The sequence below is a fragment of the Epinephelus lanceolatus genome, chromosome 3 (genome assembly GCF_041903045.1).
Source record: "Epinephelus lanceolatus isolate andai-2023 chromosome 3, ASM4190304v1, whole genome shotgun sequence".
Lineage (NCBI taxonomy): Eukaryota > Metazoa > Chordata > Actinopteri > Perciformes > Serranidae > Epinephelus > Epinephelus lanceolatus.
The window spans coordinates 46,652,059-46,665,808 of NC_135736.1; the positions used below are offsets into that span (position 1 = coordinate 46,652,059).

The 13,750-nt window shown below is 41.5% G+C and overlaps 2 protein-coding genes across 2 annotated transcripts; one reads left to right on the forward strand and one right to left on the reverse strand.

The window, feature by feature from the left end:
• The first annotated feature begins 2,774 nt into the window (after positions 1 to 2,774).
• Positions 2,775 to 8,713, forward strand: c3h6orf120 (chromosome 3 C6orf120 homolog). The gene is made up of 2 exons (XM_033623633.2): positions 2,775 to 2,847; positions 5,763 to 8,713. The coding sequence occupies exon 2, from the start codon at positions 5,811 to 5,813 to the stop codon at positions 6,363 to 6,365; it is 555 nt and encodes a 184-aa protein (XP_033479524.1). The 5' UTR covers positions 2,775 to 2,847; positions 5,763 to 5,810; the 3' UTR covers positions 6,366 to 8,713.
• Positions 8,714 to 12,592: 3,879 nt separating this feature from the next.
• Positions 12,593 to 13,379, reverse strand: mrpl21 (mitochondrial ribosomal protein L21). The gene has a single exon (XM_033624799.2). It carries the CDS (start codon positions 13,349 to 13,351, stop codon positions 12,764 to 12,766), a length of 588 nt encoding a protein of 195 aa, XP_033480690.2. The 5' UTR covers positions 13,352 to 13,379; the 3' UTR covers positions 12,593 to 12,763.
• Positions 13,380 to 13,750: the final 371 nt, after the last annotated feature.

Here is a 13,750-nt window from a genome sequence, read left to right on the forward strand (position 1 = left end):
AGTCTCTCTTAAACCTTCTGTGCTCCCTCTGCTTGTACACAGCGAAGAGGAAGTTGTTTTCATATTCTGATGAAGGTCAAAGTTGTATGAAAGGTCACAGTTTTCCCCTTTTCCACCAACTGGTTCTGTTCAGGATTTTTCGTATCTTGGTGCCATCTCCCGAACCAGCCCGCATTTCCACCATTTTTGTGTGGAACCTTTGTAATCAAGGGTGTGCCACCAGCACCAATAGTAGCAAAATGGTGGATTACATTGATTACCTAAGAACATATTTTCTGTTATTACAGCTATGTTATTGACCCAAAAACAAGCATGGACCAACTATATATAAAACCACTTCAGGCTCTTTTTTCCAATGATTTCTTACTTAACGTCTCTCTTGTTGCCTTCTCCATCCTCTCTCCGCCCTGTAGAATACGACACACCCGCTGATGTTGTCACAGTTTGCACGTCAGGTCCAAGAAAACCTGCTATTTTTGGTTTTAGCCTAGAACCAACTTTTCCGAAATGCCCCGAACAGTTCAAAATTAGGCGCTGCAACGGAACGGAACCAGTTGCATGTTGGTGGAAAGTGGGTATAAGAGACATGGGTGTATTAAGTGCCTTTCCCACTGCACAAAAAAACACTAACACCTGCTAGTATCTGGCTTTGTAATCTAATGGGAAAGGTCACAATCAGCATTCACACTCAGGTCAAATGACCCTGCAGTAGTCAGGGGTAATCAATTCTAGCTCCGATCAGCATTGATGGCAACACAAAGCCCAGGTGAAGGTGTTAATTTTGGCTCCTGTACCGGCAAGATGCAATGACATGCCACCACAAGCTACTGTCCGTCTTCGCCCAAGCAGCGCTCAAACATCATCCCAAACTAGTCTGCACCGAGATTGAATGAAAGAAGTAACCAACGTAACATTTTCACTGACCTCCGCACTGCTTACTACCTGTTTACTAACCTGTTTTCTGGCCTGCCTCTGATGTCAAACGTGACGCACAGAAAGGCATACTCGTCTGCTGCAGATCCATGTACACAGCTCTGGTTTACTGGCAGTGGGAGAGGAGTCTAGCGCCTATTTTTAGCAAGTTTATCCAGGTTTAAAAACCCACACACATGCAGTAATTTTGGTAGAAAAGGGTTGTTACTGAACAGACCTCTGCGTTAACTTTAGACATCATGTCAATAACAGAGCCCTTCAAAGAAACTGAAGGAATTTGAAGACGTCACAAGAAAGAAACCATCATGATAGTCAGTGAGTGTCTCTATCCCCTCAGTTTATCTACAGGACTTTAGATGTGCTTAGTGCTCCATGAAGTGTGGGCTCTCTGACTCTGTGGGGAGAAACAACAGCATGTTGTACCTGCTCTCTGAGGGGTGGGGGGGCCCATTGTGTCATAATCCATCCATGCTAAGAGGTCCCAAAGGCCGCAGGTTGTCTGTGTAGCAGCTACTTTGTACTAACTCAGCAATTGCACATCAAAGTAAATGATGGAAGAGAGACTAAACAACATGCACTGAAGCTCCTGGGCTTGTAGGTGAAGTGGGGACAGTGGGAGTTTGTCAGCACCTTCACCTCGAGGCCACCAGGAGGCTCTGCAGCTTCAACATTTTACTTCATCTGAGAGCCATGTGTCAGAATTTATTATTTCAAAATATTACAATATTTTGGGGCCATTTTTGCCTTCTTTGTCTGATATCAAGATGTGGATAGCTGATGGTAAATGTGAACAACTGTGGATAACATGCAGCAACTGTTACTGTGTGGATCTGAAACAGGGATGCTGCGATTAGATGGTCTGCAATGACCCAAAAATGTGCTTTTATCACCTTTAATACTGTTTTCAGTTGATGTTATGCTTATATTTTGCATATCCTTAAACAAATGTGTCTCATCAGTTTATATTACTACATAAAGAAAGCCTGGAGCGGGGCTGTGGGAATCTACTACACCACTGCAGACTCCAGTTAGGATTCCTTGTTGTAGGGTTTGTTCTGATTTCTATGGGATTATTGCTTTAGTTTATTTGGGTTGTCCTTTAAATTTTCTAAAAGACAAAATGTCCCAACCCCTGAGTAATGCTGGAAGAAGTACTCAGATTCTTTACTTGAGTAAAAGTAGTAGTTTCAGACCATTAAAAATACAAATTTAAGCATCAAAATATGTTCAAAGTAACAAAAGTTAAAGTACTCCCTGTGCAGAATGGCCCATCTCAGAATCATATATTATTGGATTGTAATATTTGGTTAATTCATGTGTTAATCACTGCAATGTTGCAGCTGGTAAGCATGGACCTAAAATCTACTTTATAAACTGCTGGGTAGCTTAATCTGTAATAATTTATCTCTTGATATTATTTTATGTTATTAATCTTAATCTGCAAAGTAACTAGAGTTATCAAATAAATCCAGTGGAGTCAAAAGTACAGTATTTCCTTCTGAGATGTAGTGGAGTAGTAGTAGTATAAAGTAACATGAGATGGAAATACTCGAGTACAGGTGCCTCAAAATTATATTTAAGAACGTCACTTGGGTAAATGTACTTAGTTATTTTCCACCACTGCCCCTTTGCATAATATTAAATTATCCTTGCTTTAGAATTTTTGTTGGTCGTTAAGTTCAGTCTGTTAGTAGATTTGTCATTTCAAAATAAATAAATAAATAAATAAATAAAAACTCACCATTGTTATGTTTAATTGGATTCTGGTAGGTGCAGTTACCAGGTTTGACCAGCAGGCGGCGCCAGTGGCGTCAGCTGTCGGTGTGTCAGACGAAAAGGAAGTGAAGAAGTGAACTTTGTTTCCAGCAGGTTGCTGTGTTAGGACGAAGATGCTGGTTAGGAAATGACAGCTATGTAAGTAAACAAGGAGGTGTGTTAAATTACCTCTTAACACATGTTTAATAATCAATTCGTGACGTAATCAGTCAGGTTTGGCGTTCTTCGGCTGCGTCCGTTTTTTGGAAACTTGTGCGGATTTAGCTCAAACTGAACAAGCTAGTTAGCAACGTTAGCTGCCACGCTGCTAACGTTAACTGTGTGATAAGAAGCTAACCTAGTTAAATAAGTACGTAGCTTGCTGTTTGCTCAGGCTAGCATTGTTTCTGCTAAGTACAATGTAAGCTAGCGTTAAACTGTATATTTCCAAATATGTATTGAACGTTACAGGAGCACGTACTTTTGTGTTTTAATTAATGTCATATAGTTAGGTTGTAAAGGTTGTAACTGCTGACAGGTGTCGTCGGTAGCAGGTTCGCATTAAACTCAAACACAGCTTCAAGTTATCTAGACTTACCTGTGTATTTATACAAACAAGGGCCATTAATATTAAATTTCTCACCCGTACGTGGTCTCAAAGACATGAAGCTGAATGTCAAAGGGAATATGAGGGTTGTGCCTCATGTTAATAATCGTTTAAACCTGTCTTTCCTTCGTATTAAAGGTCAGACTCTTCTGTAGGTTTCAGACCGAGCTGTTTATTTATAGCTCTGCTGATGGTCAGTGGTTTCTTTATAGACTGTCCTGAGAGGGCAGCTCAGGTTAATATGTTTTACTCTATAGCAGGAAACCTACAGGCAGTGGTGGAAGGAGTATTCATGTCCTTTACTGAAGTACAAGTACTGATACCACACTGTGAAAACACTCCACTACAAGTAAAAGTCCTTGTAACACCCAGTAACATAATAATTTCTTGAAAGTGTAATAAGATTTGCACTTAAGTTGATGGAACATTTAATAAAACACAATAATGTAATAAAATGTCCTGAGTGATATTGACATTTTACCGTAATAACCTTAATATACCTTGCCACACAAGGCAAAGTGGTACAAACTTTGCCTGATCAGGACATAAATCACCAGGAGTGTAAAAAGTACACAGAATAAAAGTGTTAAAAAAGTGTTATAGCAGTGTTTCCCAGACTGTCTTGGTCAGGCCCTCCTTTTAAACTAGAAAATCTGTGATTCAACTCGCCCTCATTGTAATCCGCCAGGGTGCAGTTGAGTAAAAATCAAAAAAGTTTCCACTGATGTATTAAGGTTAACTTTTTTGCCTAATTTTAAATTTGATTTGAAAAACTTAACTTTTTGAATGCAGAATTATAAGATAAGGCGAGGCAAGCAAGGCTCTTCATGCAATAAGAATCACTGCTGACTCAGATGAAAAAGAACATTTTATGGAGATTGAACCGACTGTTTTAACTTCATCGCTAACTTGTGTAACGTTAGCCATCTTCTGCAGCTTTTGTCTTCTTCTGATTGTGTGACCGGTTTCGTTCCTTACTGATATGGATTTTAATTCGATGCAGCTTTGCCTGTTGTAAAATTCAAATTCTACATGACGCCTTGAGTTAACATTTCCAAAACATGAAATGAGTGTCAGATGATAGTGTTGTCAATAGGCTAACATGATGTTAACAGTAATATAAATTTTGTGTACCTGCACACTTTACGTTTCCAAGAAAAAAGCCTACTTTTTAGAAAGTTTATTACATTACATCATCAGTTTTGAGACCAACAAAAGGCCCACATGAAAAGTTTTAAGCCTGTATTATTGGTAAAAAAAACAACAACAAAAAAACAGTTATTACAATATCATTCAGGATACGGACGCACAATATGGGATTTTTTGCCAATATGTTGATACATAACAACTCATTTGGCCGACATCCAATACCAATATCAGTATATCCATATATTACAGAAAATTAAACACCTCTATTCCCCGAATTCTCTGACTGAATATACCTTGTTTTTCTGTATGCGTGCACTCTGGTTTATCTTTATTTTGTGTATTTTCATTCATGTACTTATGTAACACCCTGGTTTAAGAGCACGTATTTGTGTTTGCATTGTGTAGTGGTATTATTTCATTGTCTGTTAATACGCATTTATAAAGAACGTTTTCTTTAAAATTTGAAAAGCCATAAGGAAAATAATAACTCGCAGCCTTTTATTTTCTAAGTGTGTTGTTTTACTTTGTGGTGGTTTAAGAAATTTGTAAAACAGATGTAGAAACTTGTTTTTAATGCAAGAAGACCTGCAGTGGTCGAAACATGTTGGCTCTTTTATTGATTTAGCCACTATGATAAAGGCTTTTTAATACTTCCTTCCTCGTTTTCTATATTTCTGGAGTCCCTGGGTTGCCTCTTTGTGTATGTTGTTTTCCGTTTGCTCAAGGTTTTGATCTATGTTTGATTACACAGAGCAACTAGTCGTCTCTGTTAACCAGGTCGTAATGATTCACTGCACAGGCAAGCATTGCTCTGAACATCAATCATATCATTTGTGTGCTCAGATCAGTCATTCAGGAAGTTAAAATAATGTCAGACAAACTGCTGTAATTTATTTGGACTACATCATGCATGTTGTATAAGTCACAGGTAAAGCTACCAATGATTAACAAAAGTGCCGTCTCTAAACGTTTAGTCTTTCCGTGGATATACTGTGTATTTCCTAACTCTGTGGTGACAGGTCAGAGGTTTGTTGTTTTTTACTGAAATGTACTGGTTTTTAACCTGTTCGGCGGATGTGAAAACCAACCAAACAGGATATAAACTTGCTGCTTTCCTCTGTTATATATCGTTTTAAACTGAAGAGCCTCTCAGGCCTGATGGTGAACAAAATAACCAAATGGAGGGCGCCATTTTTCACTGATATCAGATATTTTATATACGAAGAAACAGTTGGCGGAATAATTGTCATATTATTTTTACCATAGTGTTTTCTGTCTATGTTTGGCTGCTTTACAATGCTTCTTGTCCTCTCATCAGGCTGTCTGGTGTCGTCCAGGCGGTGACTGATTGACAGATGCCTTCATCATGATGCTGAGCTGCAGCACCCTGGTCGTCGCCCTCCTGCTGTCCCAGGCCAGAGGCTTCCTGAGCTCTGAGGAAGACAACGTCCCCGAGGAGTGGGTGCTGCTTCATGTGGTTCAGGGCCACATTGGGGCCGGAAACTACAGCTACCTGCGCCTCAACCACGATGGCCGAATCATCCTGCACATGCAAAGCCTCAAGGGGGACGCGGACCTCTACGTGTCGGATAAAACCCTGCGCCCGAGCTTCGACACCTACAAGCTGCAGTCGGCCACCTGTGGCCAGGATGTGGTGGTGGTGCCAGGGGACTTCACGAGGCCTGTGGGCATCGGCATTTACGGCCACCCGTCTCACAAGGAGAGCGAGTTTGAAATGCGGGTGTTTTACGATCAGACGGCTCCTCAGGACCCATTCGATAAGGGCTCATATGATTCAGAAGAAGGACGTAAGAAAAAGAAATCCCCTCAGGCAGCAGAGGAGGACTTTCAGGAAGAGGAGTCAATCTTTTGGACAATTCTAATCGGACTTTTGAAGATTATACTTGAGATTTTGTTTTGAAAATGGTGTCCATCATAGCTGCTGTGACACGGGGAGATTCTTCTTTTTTTTTTGGGCTCTGTCAGCGTCGATCCATTGAAGATGATTATTTTCTTTCATTCTGTAAGGATGAGAAAATGTTGCACCAAACTCCTGTGAATCCTGGTATTTTTAACAATTCTTTTCCTTGTGATCAAACATACATACTTGATTAAAAAAAACAGTAAAAATCAGTTTTATGAGAAGTTGCAAGTTAAAACTGAATTCACCAGTAAAGTCTGATTTAAAGTCTGTATGTTTGGTGATGAGCAAATGAACATGAGCCTGTCGGGTTTAGCAGATTTTGCTTTGGTGTCCTCTCATACAGAGACAGACTGAAGCATATTTAAGTGTAACATAGTTACATAGGCCTAAATTTCTGTATTGAACCGCCGTTCAACCAAAAGGGCAAAATAGGAATATTTCTGGAGTCTTAAAGGATAGGTTTGGGTTTTTTCAAGTTTTATCTTAAATGCAACACACACGTCACACGTAAATCGAAAGTCATGGGTACTGTTATCGTTCCTCCTGTCCATACTGGTGGCGTAGTGAACCTCTCTGATCCTCAAAGTCCTCGTTTAGGGCTCAGCATTCTTCAAATTAACGACGTCTAAGGGCAGAAGTGTTAACACCTGTTTCAAAGGTAGGATAAAAAGCCTGCTGCCATAACTTTGTTTTTGCCTTCCTTCTGATCACGCAGCCTCCCTGATCTTGCTTCAAGAACGCTGTCTTCTGTGTGTCTTGATGTGATAAATCATTGGAGCAAAGATAACGTTGTGCACTTTTAGACTCTCCTTGAAGGCATTAACAATTATAGATCCGATCGATCACATGAAATGTGACTTTAGTAGCTGTGTGACGAGTGAAAAAATAGATCTTGAGTAGTTTAAATCTTCTATTTTCTCTCTTCTGCACATATGGCCAATGGCAGTGTAAACGTATGAGTGAGGGTCTGAATGTTTTAGAAAAATAGTTTGACACATCTTAACAAACTGGGTTTTGGGAGAAAAACCAGTGTATTTGTGGGCCCAGTGTGAGCGGGGCTCTCTAGTCCAGAGTGAATGAATTTTAGCTCATTTGCAGACATTTCAGTTTGTGGAGATGATTTAAAACTGACCTGTCAGTCTTTGGAGTATCTAATGCTCTCTCGGTGTTTAACTCCGACTGCTAAAGCCTCAGACGAACTTAAAATACATTTTGAACTGTTTTTTAACATGCTATCTTACATAGAAACACACAGACAGCTCCAACGGCACACTGTGGCCACAATAATTAAACATCTGACAGAGATCCAGAGCGCATGACATACTCAGAAATATGAAGAAGTATAAAGGCTAAGCTGTATCTATGTGTTAGAAAACGCTCAGTCCCATTATAGTCAACAGTGATGCAACACGTCAATATCTGGAGAGACAGAAGGAAAAGTAAAAAATGTCAGTTAGCCAGTTCAGATTATTGCCGTCTATCTTTGATTTTAAGACGAAGAAGGATGTCCCAAGTTTTAAAAATCAGAGTGCAGGCTGTGGATCGCTTCACAGCCACTGAGAACAGGAGGAACTCTTTTGATGTGCTCAAGACATGACAAGAGTGTTGTGTTGAGTTGGACTTAAAATCCAAACCAGTCCTTTAATTTGATCGTAAATGAAGTTCAGCATCAGACAGAGGTCACTGTTGTGGCTGACTCCCACCTCTCAGCCTGTGAATGAATGAAACCGCTTGTCTTAACTCTGCATATCAACAATTGAATTTAAAAAAAAGACAACTTAGCAATACAGTCATTTTCAGCTATTTGGGATAAACATGAGGTTTCCTATAGAACAGGTTTATTTCCCTGGCGACACATTATATCATCTCATGTTATTACTGGATATGCTGGGAGATCTGAAATGTTTGTAACGGTAAAAGGATGATGGCTTTGTGTTCTACGACACTGACGACATTTAATTTATTGGGAGGTCAGTGAGGGTTGAAATGCTGCTGAATGTGCCGTCATGATTCATTGTTTTAATTCAGGATTATTTCCTTAATTTAGACTTCAAATGGGAACATTAAGGTACTGCTACCAACCTGTTAACATTAGTAGCAACTTTTCATTTGGTTTTATCACTTTGTTTTGTTCTTTTTTTTTTTGCCTGTTGGACAAGCTCCTGATTTGAAAACATCACCTCCTGCGTTCGGAGTTCAGTTATGAGTAAACTTGCTACCACTGAGCAGAAATGTTCAACAGTGCCTTCAAGAGATTGGTCCTCTGCAGGGGGAACAGACGAGCAGTTTTCCTGTTTCCAGAGATCAGGTTTCTAAATAAAGCAGTTGTTTTGCAGACTGTTAAAGTCTTTTGTCTCATGGATCTTTGTGTCAGGAACTAGACATTAGATGATAAACCTCATTAACCACAAGGTTGATGGTTTGATGATTAATTGCTAATTTATACAGTACAGGCCAAAAGTTTGGACACACCTTCTCATTCAATGCGTTTTCTTTATTTTCATGACTATTTACATTGTAGATTCTCACTGAAGGCATCAAAACTATGAATGAACACGTGGAGTTATGTACTTAACAAAAAAGGTGAAATAACTGAAAACATGTTTTATATTCTAGTTTCTTCAAAATAGCCACCCTTTGCTCTGATTACTGCTTTGCACACTCTTGGCATTCTCTCCATGAGCTTCAAGAGGTAGTCACCTGAAATGGTTTCCACTTCACAGGTGTGCCTTATCAGGGTTAATTAGTGGAATTTCTTGCTTTATCAATGGGGTTGGGACCATCAGTTGTGTTGTGCAGAAGTCAGGTTAATACACAGCCGACAGCCCTATTGGACAACTGTTAAAATTCATATTATGGCAAGAACCAATCAGCTAACTAAAGAAAAACGAGTGGCCATCATTACTTTAAGAAATGAAGGTCAGTCAGTCCGGAAAATTGCAAAAACTTTAAATGTGTCCCCAAGTGGAGTCGCAAAAACCATCAAGCGCTACAACCAAACTGGCACACATGAGGACCGACCCAGGAAAGGAAGACCAAGAGTCACCTCTGCTTCTGAGGATAAGTTCATCCGAGTCACCAGCCTCAGAAATGGCAAGTTAACAGCAGCTCAGATCAGAGACCAGATGAATGCCACACAGAGTTCTAGCAGCAGACCCATCTCTAGAACAACTGTTAAGAGGAGACTGCGCCAATCAGGCCTTCATGGTCAAATAGCTGCTAGGAAACCACTGCTAAGAAGAGGCAACAAGCAGAAGAGATTTGTTTGGGCCAAGAAACACAAGGAATGGACATTAGACCAGTGGAAATCTGTGCTTTGGTCTGATGAGTCCAAATTTGAGATCTTTGCTTCCAACCGCCGTGTCTTTGTGAGACGCAGAAAAGGTGAACGGATGGATTCCACATGCCTGGTTCCCACTGTGAAGCATGGAGGAGGAGGTGTGATGGTGTGGGGGTGTTTTGCTGGTGACACTGTTGGGGATTTATTCAAAATTGAAGGCACACTGAACCAGCATGGCTACCACAGCATCCTGCAGCGACATGCCATCCCATCCGGTTTGCATTTAGTTGGACGATCATTTATTTTTCAACAGGACAATGACCCCAAACACACCTCCAGGCTGTGTAAGGGCTATTTGACCAAGAAGGAGAGTGATGGAGTGCTGCGGCAGATGACCTGGCCTCCACAGTCACCGGACCTGAACCCAATCCAGATGGTTTGGGGTGAGCTGGACCGCAGAGTGAAGGCAAAGGGGCCAACAAGTGCTAAACACCTCTGGGAACTCCTTCAAGACTGTTGGAAAACCATTTCAGGTGACTACCTCTTGAAGCTCATGGAGAGAATGCCAAGAGTGTGCAAAGCAGTAATCAGAGCAAAGGGTGGCTATTTTGAAGAAACTAGAATATAAAACATGTTTTCAGTTATTTCACCTTTTTTTGTTAAGTACATAACTCCACATGTGTTCATTCATAGTTTTGATGCCTTCAGTGAGAATCTACAATGTAAATAGTCATGAAAATAAAGAAAACGCACTGAATGAGAAGGTGTGTCCAAACTTTTGGCCTGTACTGTATATATTAACACTGATCAGCCAAAACACTAAAACCAGTGACAGGTGAAGTGATTAACTTTGATTATTTTGTTCCAGTGCATTGTTCAGCTGGGAAACCTTTGGTTCTGGCATTCATGTGGATACCACCTGACATGTTCCACCCACTCAAACACTGCAGCTTTATGGCAGTGGCCCCCCAGCAGGATAATGCACCATGCCACACTACAAACATCGTTCAGGAACGGCCCAAGGACTGTGACGAAGACCTCAAAGTGTCAACCGGGCCTCCAAATTCCCCACATCCCAATCTGAATGAGCATCTGTGGCACGTGCCATTAACCCACCTCACATCCCACTGGTGCCAGACACCGCAGGACACTCCCAGAGATCCTGTGTCCATGCCTCGACAGGTCAGAGCCAAGTCCAATCCAAGGAGGCCCCATCTTGGATTAGGGGTACATCTGGGGTACTGGCACATCACAAGAATCCTTGAGCAGAGGGGGGGGGGGGGGGGGGGGGGTGGCATTTATTTGGTCGATAACCGATACCAATATCAATATATCCACTTTTTATCCCCACCTAATTTTAGTGATCATCAATCTCTTCTGTGGTGGAATAAACGTCATATTATACATGCATACTCTTATTGTGACGGCCCACCAGCAGATGGAGACATGAAATACAATACTTTTAAATGTATGTAATTTTCAATCATTTTGCAAAATAAGATAAATAGGCTGACAGATTCTTATAGTTAATTTTAAAGCCAATATCGGCTGATACCGATGACGTGCCGATAATAACGTGCATCCCTAACATATGAAATAATAAATCCCCCTCTCACAGGGCTGATGGTGTCCTCCTCAAGCTCGGTGCTCTACCAGAGTCCTGGGAGTTTGAGGGTTCTGTGCAGAACCTTAGCTGTTCTTAGGACTCCACTCTTCTAGACAGAGACCTCAGATGTTGTACCTGGAATCTGCTGGAGCCACTCTCCCAGTTTGGGGATCACAGCCCCTAGTGCTCCCATTACCACTGGCACCACTGTTGCCTTTACTCCTCACCTCTTGTCTAGCTCCTCGTCGAGCTTCTTGTGTTCCTTCTTCCTGATGTTGCTTACATGTATCACCATTGCCTTCGTCTGTTGTTTGTCCATCAACACAATGTCCAATTGGTTGGATCTTAGCTCGGTCCTTCTCAGCCACCTTAGCAGGTGTCTTCCATTGTGACCTTGGGACTTCCAGCCCATACTCAGTGCAGATGTTCGTGCACACTGGTGTTCCATGTACGCTCTTCCTGCCTGCATCTGACACCCTGCTGTTATGTGCTGAACTGTCTCAGGGGCCTCTCTGCACAGACTGCACCTGGGGTCCTGTCTGCTGTGGTCGACCCCTGCTTCTATTGATCTCATACTAAGTGTCTGTTCCTGTGCTGCCATGATCGGTGCTTCTGTGCTGTCTTTCAGTCGGGCCTTTTCCTGCCACTGGTAGGATTTCTTTAACCTCTCGGTGGTACATGCCGTGCAGTGGCCACATATGTATGTTTAATCAGTTAATCCTTTTCTATACTTTTCAACTTCAGGTGTGATATTGGTCTTTTTTGTAATGCAAGCTTAGTTTGTCAGAAAGAAAACGAAACAAGAAAACGTTCTCATACGCAGTTGTGTAAAGCTACGTAAGTACTGTACTCAATCATTTCCATTTTACACCACCTCTGCTTCTGCTCAACTACATCTCAGGGACAAATGTAGTTTTTACTCGACTACATTCATCTGACAACTTTAAGTCTCTGAGAAGATTCATCTTATTAATACAAAATATAAATCATCTATGATGTATTATTATAGATTGAGCAACTGAGCAGTACATAAAATCATTAAAATGAGCACCACATTTACCACCTGCAACATTATAGTGATGAAAACATAAATGCATCATTAATTTTAATCCATTAATATAATATTCCGAGAGGTTGAGTTTTGCATAATGACTTTTTTTGGTATTTTAATGTCAATATGTGTGTAGTTTTACCAAAGTAAGACTTTGAATGCAGGATTTTACTTGTATTATTGCTACTTTTTTTAATTGAAAGATTTAAGTACTTTTTCCACCACTGACTACACGCGATTTTATAAAATTAAAAACTGGTAAAAACAGAATGAATAAAAATCAGTCATCTGCAAAAAGCTTAAGTTTTATTATTTACAGATTTAAACCCGGTCAACATGTGAGCTCATTTCAATAGAAACAGTCCAAAGAGTCACCTTCAACATTTGTTTACATATTTATATTAACTGAAAACAAACAGTCTGTGTGTGAGACAGTCCACTCTTCATCATCATCTTCATCATGAGAGTCTGGGGGCCAGCTCGATGCTGTTGATCCTCAGCACCGTCTGCGGCTGGATGATGATCTTCTTGCGCTGGTACCGGTGTCTCTTCCAGAACTTCATGTGCACTTTGGGCCAGGACTCGGTCTTCTCGATGACGGTGGCCTCGACCCGGACCAGGTCCTTCCCCAGCAGAGGCCTGCCCAGCAGGGTGAAGTCCTCCGCCCCGACCAGCAGCACCTTCTCCAGGCGGATCCGGTCCCCGCACTCCGCCTCGATGTGGTTCTCGATCAGGATCAGGTCCTCGACGGTGACCTTCCACTGGCGACTGGCGAAGTGCACCACGGCGAACAGGCGGCCGAAGTCCTGCTGCTGGATCCGCTGGTTCACGGTGCTCACCACGGCGGCGTGCCGGCTCCGCTCCTCCTCCTCCTCCGATACCGGGATCACCTGCTCCGGCCACGGTGGACTAGACAGGGAGGTGCGGGGCAGCAGGTCCCCGCTCACGGAGCTCTGTGTCCGGACAGCAGCTGGAGACAGGAGAGGTTGTCTGGGTAACAACCTGCAGCATGTCCTCCACAATCCTGCTCCCCTGCTCAGCGCCATCTTGACAGGAAATGCTTTGATTCGCACCGCGCATGCGTGACATCTCGGCGTCACCTTACAGTCACCTGACTTTTAGTGCATTCAAAGACCTTTTCTCAGTGCAGGAAAAAATAAACATTTCTTTACTCAAGTCAAAGTTAAATTTGGTGTGACCCTGGAAAACAAAAATGATGAACTTTGTCGTAACTCAATCATATATTTGGCAAAATGTTTCATACATAAAAACAGAATCCTGAAATCATCCCCCATATTTGTTTTTCTTTACTTAAATTAATTTAAACTGTACACAAAATCTTTGAAATAATAAAAGCACAAAAGTTATGTGATATTCTTAAACATTTCCCATTGTATCAGATAACTGACATATATTTATATTTCCCCTTGTATGAAAAGTTATTT